Source organism: Pithys albifrons, chromosome 10 (genome assembly GCF_047495875.1).
Source record: "Pithys albifrons albifrons isolate INPA30051 chromosome 10, PitAlb_v1, whole genome shotgun sequence".
In the NCBI taxonomy this organism is placed as follows: Eukaryota; Metazoa; Chordata; class Aves; order Passeriformes; family Thamnophilidae; genus Pithys; species Pithys albifrons.
In genome coordinates this window covers 16641664-16653707 of record NC_092467.1, presented here as the reverse complement: position 1 = coordinate 16653707, position 12044 = coordinate 16641664, and the positions used below count along the sequence as shown (strand labels likewise).

General features: G+C 46.1%; 2 protein-coding genes and 1 non-coding gene across 7 annotated transcripts in view; 2 read left to right on the top strand and 1 right to left on the bottom strand.

Moving 5' to 3' along the window:
• Nucleotides 1–4942, bottom strand: part of EVI5 (ecotropic viral integration site 5) — a 79242-nt gene extending 74300 nt beyond the window's left edge. For 2 of the 5 annotated variants that reach the window (XM_071565811.1, XM_071565814.1), the window contains exon 1: nucleotides 1853–1896. The gene's annotated coding sequence lies outside the window, so the exon portion shown is untranslated. Of the gene's footprint in view, nucleotides 1–1852; nucleotides 1959–4769 lie in introns of those variants that run through there. The other 3 variants (XM_071565812.1, XM_071565817.1, XM_071565813.1) reach the window with 3 other exon arrangements.
• Nucleotides 4943–5034: 92 nt separating this feature from the next.
• RPL5 (ribosomal protein L5) lies at nucleotides 5035–11936 on the top strand. The gene is made up of 8 exons (XM_071565820.1): nucleotides 5035–5162; nucleotides 5927–5996; nucleotides 6095–6210; nucleotides 7661–7795; nucleotides 8381–8583; nucleotides 9462–9639; nucleotides 11060–11148; nucleotides 11775–11936. The coding sequence occupies exons 1-8, from the start codon at nucleotides 5160–5162 to the stop codon at nucleotides 11872–11874; spliced, it is 894 nt and encodes a 297-aa protein (XP_071421921.1). The 5' UTR covers nucleotides 5035–5159; the 3' UTR covers nucleotides 11875–11936.
• On the top strand, nucleotides 9189–9285 carry LOC139676692 (small nucleolar RNA SNORD21). Its single transcript, XR_011698700.1, has one exon. It is a non-coding gene; the product is annotated as a small nucleolar RNA SNORD21 (small nucleolar RNA).
• Nucleotides 11937–12044: the final 108 nt, after the last annotated feature.

The window sequence follows — 12044 nt, the reverse complement described above, 5'->3', positions numbered from 1 at the left end:
CCAAAATATTCAATTCTACTGTATCTCTCCCTTAAACATTAGAGTTTCTTTTTTCTACAAGTTAAGGAAACAACTCAGGAAGAGTAAGATGTAAACACAACCTTAAGTATGCAGAACCCCAACTCAGCTGTTTTCCCCCTTCTAAATTGTGATGCTAGACCCTTGAATTAGCAAGGTAAATATTTTTGTTTTCCAAAATTAACTGACAAAGGACTTGTCTTCCCATTTTTACTACCTCTCTGTTTACTATCAATCCTACCCAGAGAACAAACTGTCACTGTTTAGGCATGTCACTTTCTCCATCTCTTCTCCCATAAATTTAGAAAGGCTTTTCTCCCATCTCTTCCATTAACACGATTTCAGCCATTCCACTCTCCAACCACCTCCTGCTTGCTTGTTCAACACCAGTTAAACAAATCTACAGGAGACAAACATATGGAGGGCAATAGGAAAAAAAACCAACACCCCAACCAACATCACCAAAACAAAAAATCTAAGCCACCAGGTGCAGCTCAGAAAGTCTTTAAGCCTCAACCTGCAAGAATCTTGGAAGAGATATAAGGAGGAAGTAAGGCTGTTCTGTTAAAGCTTCTTTCATCCAAACATCTGTTCGTCTTCGAGGTATTGTTGGGCTGGATGAACATTCAGTGACAATCACTACAGTTGCTCTCACCCCACTTTAGCAGATTCAAGCAATGCTGATTCATAATAGCGAGTGGTTTCCTCCTGATCACACCCCTCTTCCCCAACTGCCTTTATTTCCTCTCCTAATCCTTATTTTAAAAAGAACTCATAGCTATGTATTTCAAAATAAGCCTTAAATCTTTATAAAAATAAATAGAGCTGTATAATCATGATCAAAGCTGACACCGCACACTGGAGAAAGAGAAATAAACAGACACGTTTGTACAAAACACTTTAATGCCATCTACCAGTAAACCAAACCAGATCCAGCTACCATCTTCTTTAGGCATATGAAGTAAAGCAAATTAAAAATAAATAGGGAAAAATATAGAATTTTTTGACAAATACTTTTGGAGATAAAAAAGACATATCTGCTCTTCTCTGTTAGCATTTGTCTCCTTTCTACATCTTTTGCATGTGACCTTTGGAAAAGACAAAGTTGTCCGAGACTGATGTGGCATGCTATGTTTGGATACAGGCAATGTTAATGGTAGCTCACGCTGGAGATTGAAAATGGTATGAACCAACTTATGGTTTGCCATGAAATCGCTCCGATTATCAATGCTGACGATTAGCAGGCATTACACGGAACCACAGCAAAATGGCACTAATAACTACAGCTGTAAAATATAACAAGTAGCCAGAACATCAATACCGACTTTTTACCCTCATTATATAACCACGTTCATGCAGATGCAGCAGGAGATAGCAGATTTCCGAAGCAGCATTTGCAAACTCTCTCTTTCGGGAATGACAGACCCGCGGGTTCCCGGCTCAGCGTCACTCCCACCAGCCAAGGGACACTCGCCCTTCGCAGACAGACCCGCCGGTGTGCCCGGGCCGGGCCCCTCCCTCAGGGCGCCTCCCCCCCGGGGCTCCCGCTGCCCACCCGCGTCCCGCCGGCCCTGCAGCCCCGCGCCGGGCAGGGCCGCGCAGCGCGGCCTCCTCTCGCCTGCCCGGCGGAGCCCCGCGCCGCCCACCCCGCCAGTGCGGCCCGGGCGGGGGCGGGCGGCGACGCCCCGACACTGCCCGGCCGGGCCCCGCCGCGGGCCCCACGGCACGGCACCGTACCGTGGGGCCGGGGTCGCGGCGCTCCGCCCGGGCTGGGCCCGGCCGGTCTCGGGCGCTGCGCGGGGTCCCGGCGCGCCTCACCCCGGGAGCGCCTCACCTTGGGAGCGCTGCCCGCGGCGGGAGCAGCGGCCGCGCGGGCATCGGCGTCCGCCCCGCTGTGCCGCCCCGCGCCCCGACACGGCCCGCCGCGCCGCGCGCAGGCGCACTGGGCGCGCAGCCGCCGCCAGGGGCAGCGCGGCCCCCGCAGCCCCCGGGCCGCCAGGAGCGGACCTGAACCCAAGCGCCGCACCGGGGCCGCGTCGGACCGCCCGCGGAGAGCGGGGAACGGGGAACGAACCGCCACCGCGCTCGGGGGCTGCCACGGCCCTCCGGTGCCCGACGGCCTCGGCGCTGTGTGCTGGAAGGCCGGGAGGCGCCCCTGCAGCCCGCCGGTGGCACCGCTGCCGGGAGCCGAGCCCCCCCCGGCACCGCCATCGCCCCTCACGGCAGCGCCGGGGCGAGAAGCTGCCGCCGCCACAAGAGGCGAGGACGCGAAGAGCTGGCATTTTTAATATAATCAGGGCATCTGCCCTGGAATTTTCATAACGCGTTCCCTGCGCTGGAAGCGCCCCGGGAGCGGCACCGCCGCGGGCCACGCGCGCCCTCCCCACGCACACTGGTCTGACACGGCTCAGCACATGCCGATCGGGTTACACAAACAGTGAGACACCGTCTGCCCGCGCCGCCTCCCAGCTAATCATTAGCCCATTTGCCATTGTCCTTCTACAATGAATAGAGACTCCTAGACAAAACCGTACAGAGATTTTCCCTTGGAAGAATTCTAATAAAAAAAAATTCATTAAAAATAATTATAAAAGTAATTCCAGGACACATACTGAAGTCTGCAATACTGCTTTATAGCCAAATATGCAAAGAATACACTCTAAAAAAAAAGCAGCAGTAGCAGGAAGAGATTACAGCTGGGCCTTCAGCATATTTGTCTGGCACTGAAATAAGGCTGTCACTGCTGCAAGCACAGGAAAAAAGGTACAGTTCCTATAAGTGACCACATCGGGCAGTCCAGTCACAGACAACAGCTCTACTGCTTTGAGCCCTCTGCAGACAAACAGGGAGAGGGGCCTTGCTTGCAGGAGATGTTGTTAAAGTACCAATTTTGTCAGTCAAAGAGACTTATAAATACAAGACACCGCTCTAAAAGGGCTGCCTGATACCTTGCTCTCCAGAACACACCTAAAAAGTAAAAAAGTAAAAATAATACATACAATATGACAGAAATTGAGAAATAGCATTGGGGGGGGGGGGGAGCATATACTTTTCTCCTATCAATAAAAATTAGTTCATTCAAGCACTGAAAATACTGGCTTTTACCTCAACACATTCAGAGCCTCTATGAATAGCAGTATCCCTTTGAACAAACATTGTAACTGAAGGGCAGAGGAGCCATTCACTCTGAATTTGTGAGATTCTGGGGTGGAGCCAATAAGCTCAGCTGGAGCCTTTGTTTTGCAGGATAACAACGAGCAAGAAAGTGTGTGGGTGTGATGGGTTAACAGGCTGATTTTTGTCATGGTGAACTATTTTAGGGGTAAAAAGTCTTCTTACAGAGAACAAGAGTTTGATTTTGTTTTCCTTGTTTAACAACAAGTCCAAGGGAGTCTTGCTTATGATACCATTAACTGTGAGGCACTGGTCATTGAAGCAATTGCCCAGCAGTAGCCAGCAGACCCTCACTGGATAGCATGGATTTATTTGTCAGAGAGTAGCTAAGACAATGTGCTCCATTAGAGGTACTTTATGTACAAATTGAAAAGCAAATAGAATTCTGAGATTTCTAAAATTCATTCTTAGATTACAGAATTATTTTTCATAAATGACCTCCAAGACCATCAAGTCCAACCTTTGACTGAGCAGCACGTTGTCAACTGGACTATGTCTTGTCATCCAGTCATTTCTTGAACACCTCAAGGGATAGTGGCTCCATTTCTTGTAGGAACTATACCTGATGTAGGAAATATTTATTATTTCTTTAATTCTCCTGGTTATTTATATAAAATTAATAACTTTTTAAAATATTGGTCTGTGTATAACTAGTGAGGTGGATTCTTGGGAGTTTTTAGTAAAATCAGTGACAATTAACCAGAAAAATATATCAGGAAGAAAGATGCATTATTGTCTGACAATGTCAAGAAATCGGATGCCACTTAATCTGTTTCATCCAGTATGTGTGTCTAAATATATGTATATATGCATATACAAGCCTATATTCTTGCTTTGATTCATCAAATCTCAATAATTTCAAGCATCTGTAATTTATTATAAGAACAGCATTTGATTGGGCTTTTGGTTGGTTTGATGTTTTTAATTACTATTTTATCAGTTGTGACAATTTTCCCTAGAAAATGAAGGGAATTAAAATCCTATAATACTTCCATAATTGCCGATTTTTTAAGATCAAATTTGTGGATTTTTTTTCTTTTTACAAACCCCTTTGTCTTGACATATCCCTAGCTAACAACTGCTTGGGTAGTTAACAAAAGGAGACTTGGAAGTGATCCTGCATTACATGTAGGTGTTAGATGACAGCAATTATTATTATTTTCCTTAGAATTGTATTTCTGTGATACCACAGAATCATAGAATCAATTAGGTTGGAAAAGAACTCTGAGACCATCGAGTCCAACCTCTGACTGAACATCACCTTGTCAACTAGACCATGGCATGGAGCATCACATCCAGTCTTTCCTTGAACACCTTCAGTGACGATGACTCCAGCATTGGGACAGCCCATTCCAATGTCTAATTACCCTTTCTGTGAAGAAATTCTTCCTAAGTTAAACCCAAACCTCTCCTGGCCCAGCCTAAGACCGTGTCCTCTAGTCCTGTCTCTGGTTGTCAGGGAGAAGAGGTCGACTCTCACCTGGCTACAACCTCCTGTCAGGGAGTTGTAGAGAGCAATAAGGTCTCCCTTTCTCCAGGGTACACTTTCCCAGCTCTCTCAGCCACTCCTCACTTACCCTCCGGACCCTTCAGCAGCTCCGGTGCCCATCTCTGGACCCGCTCAGCACCTCGATGTCTTTCTCGGAGAGCGGGGCGCGGGACCGGTCGCAGCAGCGGCTGCGCGGCCACGGCCGTGCGAGCAGAGGGGGATGCGCCGCCAGGGCTGCCGCGGGCGCGGCGGGAGCGCGCGGGGGGCGCGGCGGGAGCGCGCGCGGGCACCGCCCCGGTCCGCCCGCAGCGGGTCCGCCGGGCCGGCAGGGGGCAGCACGGGGGCGCGCGGCGCAGGCCCGCGGGCAGGGCAGGAGCTGCGCCTGCGCGGTGCGCGCGGCCTTTCCCCCGTAGCTGCGGAGCGCAGTTGTTGTGCGGAGCGGGCCCCGGCCTGGGAGGACCGGACAGTGCCTGGCACGATGGTCGGTACCGGCCCCGCGGGGCTCGGGGGGGTCGGGAGGGACTGCGCCCGCCGCTCCGCGCCCGCCACGCCGCACCGGCCGCGCAGATGGAGCCCGATTGCCGCGGGCCCGGAGCGGCTGCCCGGCGCCGGCGTGGCAATGGCTGCCACTGCGCCGCGGGCGGCTGCGAGGGGCTGCTGTGCGGGGCCCGGCCCGGCACGGGGCGGCCCCGGTACCGCCTGCGCTGCCGCCCTGGGACGCGGTGCTGCCGGGCCCTGCTGGCCCGGGCGAGGGCGGCGGCGGCGGGGCCGGGTCCGAGCCTTGGGGCGGCGGCGGCGGCGCTGACAGAGCGCGCCGGGCCCGGGGCTGCGGGTATCGGGCCGGCTGGGACGGGGTCTGCAGGGGACACGCTCCATGGCAGAACGTGCCAGAGGAGTCACTGGTTGCGCGCGAGTGACAGGAAATGACCACCGTCACTGCTCTGGTCCGTGCAGACAGAGCTCCAGTTGACAAACATACGCTGTTTGGTTTTCTCCCGAAACTGCGAAGTTGTGGGGATAAGTGTGCGTTAGTTCCTGTGGGAGGGGTAGAATCTGGGGGGGTTGATGTATTGTTGGGGTTTTTTCCCCATTTCGTTTTTATGATTTTTTTTTAAATCCAAATGTATAGGAAACCCCATTTTATTCTTGAATGCATCACAGTTTTATTCACAGTACGTTTAGTTAGAATGGCCTTGGCTTACATGGTTATATGTTAATAACATTTAGTTATGTTTCTTATCCAAGGGGTTTGTGAAAGTTGTCAAGAATAAGGCGTACTTCAAGAGATACCAAGTGAAATTCAGGAGAAGGAGAGGTATTACAAAATTCCCTGTAACATATAATTAAATGTCATTGATGAATATTCCTGCTTTGTTCACACATTTTTCCACACTGCAACTCTTGCTTTTTCAGAGGGAAAAACTGATTACTATGCTCGCAAACGTTTGGTAATTCAAGATAAAAACAAGTACAACACTCCTAAATACAGGATGATTGTGCGTGTTACCAACAGAGACATCATTTGCCAGGTAAGACCTGATGCTTGCTCCTCGCTCACCAGCCTTCCCTGGGTGCAGTGAACAGGGATGGGGAATGCTTGGGGCAGCTGGGGATTTTTAGGCTGGATCTGAGCAGTTTTTGTGTTGTAAAATAGTTCCTTAGAGAGGAACAGTCTTTAATGTTGTTGGAACGTCAGTAATAAACCACGTTCGTCATAGAATAGAAGTTTCACTGGTGTTACCATTGTTCTGCAAGGCTGTTTGCAATATTAGATGGTACTGCTTTAATGATGCTGGGATAAGTAGAAAATTTTAGGGAGAGGAAATATTTCTTGGTGTTATGTAAAGGGCTTCAAAAAGGGGTCTTTTTGCTTGGCTGAAGACAACCAAGTTGACAGTGTGACTTGTCAACCTGCACTGGCTATTGGTTTGTATCTAAAGGTGCCTTCTCTTTTGAGAGTTTTATTTCTGTGATGTGGGTTACGTGAAGCAGCGAGACTGTATGGTGGCTTTCCTGGAGTATTAAAGGGGACTGGTAAATAAGAACCGTATGCATTTTTTCATGTTTATTAAGTATGTGGTCCTGTCTTGCATCATATGCAGTTTCTCACCATGGCTCACTTCTTTTATTTTCAGAGTATTTTGACTAATTTTGAAGTTATTTTAGGCACGTTTGTTGTATCATAAATACATGTTGTTAAGCTCAAAAAAGAAGCACCTGGAAAAGTTTGTGTTGTTCCTTCATAGAATGATTGTCTGTTGATGTCAGTCTGTTCGGTCATTGACAAGGTTATTCTATCTTGGACACTCAAAAATCAGTGGTGGCGGGTGCTTTCATCTGACTGACTAGTGCCTTTCCAGTATGTAATAATCCTGCAAAAAGGGGACAACTTTTGAATGTAGACAGGAGGTGTGGGAGTCAGAAGGTTCCACAGATGAACAGCAGAAAATTATATGATAGCACTGGTGTCTCACAGGAGACCCCTGAGATGATGATATGTCTCAGACCATTAATAAAATCATTCCAAAAGGTTAGTAACAATGTTGTCACAAACTGTATCACATGCTTTTTGCAGTTTTCTGAGGTGTGCCAGGAAGTGGGACAGAATTCACCCACATCCATAATGATTCTTTGAAATGTTGATTTTGTAGGCAGTTTCCTGGCCTCTTGATTATGGGGAAAGGTAATTACAAGTTGTTGCTGACATACACTTTCACTGGCCTAATAGAGAGATGGATTCTTCAGTTCTTTACTTGAGTTGATCATTCTTTTAACAAAGAAATGAAACAAAACAAAAACAAACGTAAGCGGGGAAACCCCAAAGCTGCAACAGACCAGAACACACGCCCTGAGCTTGCATGCAGAGGTTGGCACTTCCCTGCACGCTCCTTGCAGTATTCCCATTGGTGTAAGGAGATGTCAGAGCAACAATAAATGAGTCCAGAACTGTGAGCACACTGACGTTTGTTTTGTTGTCAGATTGCCTATGCCAGGATTGAAGGTGACATGATTGTCTGTGCTGCTTATGCCCACGAGCTGCCCAAGTACGGAGTGAAGGTTGGCCTGACCAACTACGCGGCCGCGTACTGCACGGGGCTGCTCCTGGCGCGCAGGGTACGTACCGCCCCCGGTACCGCCCCCGCTGGCTACGCCGGCCTGTCTGGGGCCCTCACCAGCGGGAGAGCTCACTCCTGTGGTGCTGTGTCAGCTCACCTCAGTCTGGGGCGTTCTCAACGTTTTAACTTTGCCTCTTTACCACAGAGATTTGCTGGCCTCTTGTGACTGTCCGGTCACAGAAGTGTGATGACAGCACACAGTGTCAGCTCCACCAGCCCACTTTTAAGTCTCAACGCTTAAGTTTGGTGGAGGGAGGGAGTCAGGATGAAAATATAACAAGTGTACCTTGAACAGTTTGAACATGGGTAAACAGCATCCATCCATGGGCTCATGAATAATCTTAAGTTCACTGTTGGAATTTAATCTTAAATTACCTGTTGGAACTGAAGGTTGAAACTTAACAGACATGCTTACAGTGGTGGTTGTTAAAAAGCTTTGCTATTAGTATAAGGTGCATAATTTTTGTAAAGAAATTAGTTAAAAACATGATTCTTCTCCAGTTTCATGTTTTAGGGTGGTGGTGGTTCTGCATTTTGTCAAAAAATGGAAAGAATTTCAGAGGTATGTTTTCTTTTCCCACAGCTTCTGAATAAATTTGGCCTCGATAAGATCTATGAAGGCCAAGTTGAAGTCACTGGTGATGAATACAATGTGGAAAGCGTGGATGGCAAGCCTGGTGCTTTTACATGCTACCTGGATGCAGGCCTTGCCAGAACTACCACTGGAAACAAAGTCTTTGGTGCTCTGAAGGGTGCAGTGGATGGGGGTCTGTCCATCCCTCACAGGTAATCTGTGTTTGGAAAAATTTCTTTAGGGTTAACCAAAGGTGTGTCTGTATGTGACAGTCTGCTTATACTAATCACTTCATGTTAATAATTTTGTTCTGACCCAGTAATGATCATGTAGCCAGCGTTGGTGGGTTTTTGCTTGGTTGTATTTTAATCCACAAGTGCAATTCTGGTAGTTCTGCTGGGAATCTTAGAACTGTTAAAATGCTATGAAATTTTTAGATACTGTTGCTTTTATTAAAAATCAAGGGATTGAATGCACTCAAGTAAATACCCTTTAGAGTTCTGTTAAGTCTGTGTGTGTAGGTATTAATTTCACTGTGAAAATGTGTACATACCAGGTATGAACACACTGATATTTGCTGCAATTGTCAGTACAATAGTAAGTCTGAGCAGTTTGCCTGCATTTAAAATTTCCACATGGAAGTTTTGGTAGTTCCCATGAAAGGCTGTGAATGATTAAATTAAGGTTTTGGCAGTGTTATCTAACATGTCTGCTAGCAGCAGTGGAGGAAAGAAAATCTTGAGATCTGTTGTGTATTTTCCTACCTTCTCCCATGCTGTCCTGTTTCTGACTATTGTCCAGTTTTTCTGACTTGGCTGCTACATGATGACACTCGCAATGACTGAACACTCTGTAGTTGGTCCGTGGTGTGTATGTGATGCACTGCAGTGTTTCAAGACGGGACTGATGGCAGCTGAGATGAACTTGAAACTTCTTTGTTTTTTAACTTTTTTATTTTTAGTTAGAGAGTCCTATCCCTCTGTTATCTGTGGGAGAATCTGATGTATCAGTCCCTTCTGTGTGGATCTTTGCCTCTGAATTAGAGCATTTGGCAATATGTGTTAATTTGAGTGTAACTGCTGTTCCACAGTACCAAGCGTTTCCCTGGCTATGACTCGGAAAGCAAGGAGTTCAATGCGGAGGTCCACCGCAAGCACATCATGGGCCAGAACGTTGCAGATTATATGCGTTACCTGATGGAGGAGGATGAAGATGCTTACAAGAAACAGTTCTCCCAGTACATAAAGAACAACATAACACCGGACGGGGTAAGATTTATCTGGCTCGATCTTGAATATTAACAGAGATGCTGCTAAGTCTTGTGTAGTGACTTCTGTAGTAATGCAAGTAAGTTTGGTATCTAAAATTATGTGACTCATGTTGTATGTTATCCATGTGAAGAAAATACTGTTTTCCTTCATGAAGGGCTCTGTAGTATATCATAGAACTTTCGGAAGTGGGACCTTTTTTCCTTCTGTGAAGCTTAATATTCTACCTATAACTCCAAGTTTACAGGACTGCATTCTGTGCTGGACCACTGCCCCTCCTTCCCAGTAAAGAAATTACCTTGGAAGTTTCTATACATACTATCCTCTCAAACCTTATCATGCATCACAGCCTGTCATTTCTGTAGCTGTAGCAGTTGCACTTGTGAGCACGTGGTTCTGTGTAAAATCTGTGTTAGGATTTTTATGACTCTGTAGGTAGTTTTTCATTCCAGGTGAGCATAGAATAGCCCAAGCTGGCTCTATTGTAAAAGGTGGCATTTCATAAAACTACAGAGTATAATACATTTTATTTTAGCACTGCTTTTAGTATTTTGTGCAAAGCACTAGAAGGTATGTAGGAATACAGATCTGCTTCTTCCACTTTTTCCAAGTATTAAACTCCTTTCAGATGATTGTCCTGCTTCCTGTAATATTCTTGCTTGGTTTTCCTAGTAAGTGGTCCTAGAGATTTAAAACATACATTCCTAAAAGGTTTTTCATAGCTGAAACCACCAGCAAAGGTATCCTTGAAATACATGCCATTATGGAGCCAGAGTTATCTCTGGGACAGCAGCATTATCGCATCCCTCAGGATGACGCAGGTGCTGCCGTGGTTCTTGCAGAACTTGTAAAAGCAGCTTCAGATTCACAACTTCTGCCTTTTTTTTTACTAAGCAGGTTCATAATGTGTATGCAGTAGGGTCTGAAAAGGGGTTAGGTTATGTGTCTGATACCAGAGTTTGTGTGAAATAATTTTTGTTTAATAAATAAACATGGAAGTGTCTTATTCTAGGTAGCATAACTTTCTGGATTGCCTTTCAGTTGAAATCTAGGGAAGCTGCAGTACTGAAAGAAAATAGGATATGGCAATTGCAAGATGCCAGCCTGTAGTTATGAGCATAGTCTGTAGGGAGCTAAGGCCCTAGAGTAACTAACTGTAAAATAAGGATAAAACTACTTTCGCCATTTAGTGCCTAAGTTGGGTGTTTGGATATTTTAACATAATGACAGTAGGAATTTCTTCATGCTGTGGCAGTTGTTTTCTGTATGAAGGAAATGTTTTAAAGGCAGCCATGCAAAATTACAAGCTGTATTGTGATGAAACTGGTTTCTAGTGCATGCTCAGGTAAGGGTATCTTGGATTTTTGATGTCCTACAACTGGATCACTATGGTGACGTTAAATGTTACTGATTTTTTTAGATGGAAGAAATGTATAAAAAAGCCCATGCTGCTATACGGGATAATCCAGTCCATGAAAAGAAACCCAAGAGAGAAGTCAAGAAAAAGAGGTAAAACACTCATTCTCTTTGACATCCATGTGACTTCTCTGTTAAAGATATTTTAGTCACAGTAAAACAAGTAATGCAATTCACATTGCAGTTGGGTCAAATTCACATGATTTAGATCAGATTAAGATACAAGCAGTTCTGTGTAACTTGAGAGTTTACTTTTGCAGTTAATAATCTAAAATTCAAGAGCTATTAACTATAGGAAAAAAATTCAAGTGAAGCATGCTTGTGCCAGAACAGCTGGAACTGAGGTGTGCATCTTCAGGCCTTATCAGTGGCAAAGCTGCTTCTCTTCAGCTGAAAGGAAGTTCACTGCTTCACCAGTACTAAACTTACTGATTTTTCAGGAGCGTGGGAGAAAAGCAATCAAGGCCCAGCTGTTGCATGGGGCTGCCTGTCCATACTTCAGTTACAAAAGAGTACAGTTTACCTCTTGAGAAATTAAATTGTCCAAGTTTTTGTGGTGCCCCAGCTAAGTCAGTATTAGAAAATAAAGCACATTAGAGAAATGCGAATACATTTTCCCATCACACTCTTAATCAGAGTAGTGGTGCATTGCAGGCTTCTTGACCACCTTTTTGCTTATTTTGGCTTTGGATATATTGTGCACTGTGCTCATATTGCAGGTGGAACTGTCCCAAGATGTCACTCGCCCAGAAGAAAGATCGTGTTGCTCAGAAGAAGGCCAGCTTTCTCAGGGCCCAGGAACGCAGAACTGAGAGTTAAGACAACTTCCACAGTTTTCTGTGAAGCTTTGGAAAGTGGCAATAAATTTATTGAGGAAGCAATGGTGTAAGACTGGCTTGTTTATTAAAATAGAGAATTTTTTTCTCTGATCCAGGTATTCTGTACCTGACAGGCTGCTTTTCTCCTTTCAAGGTACTCTATGAATTGAA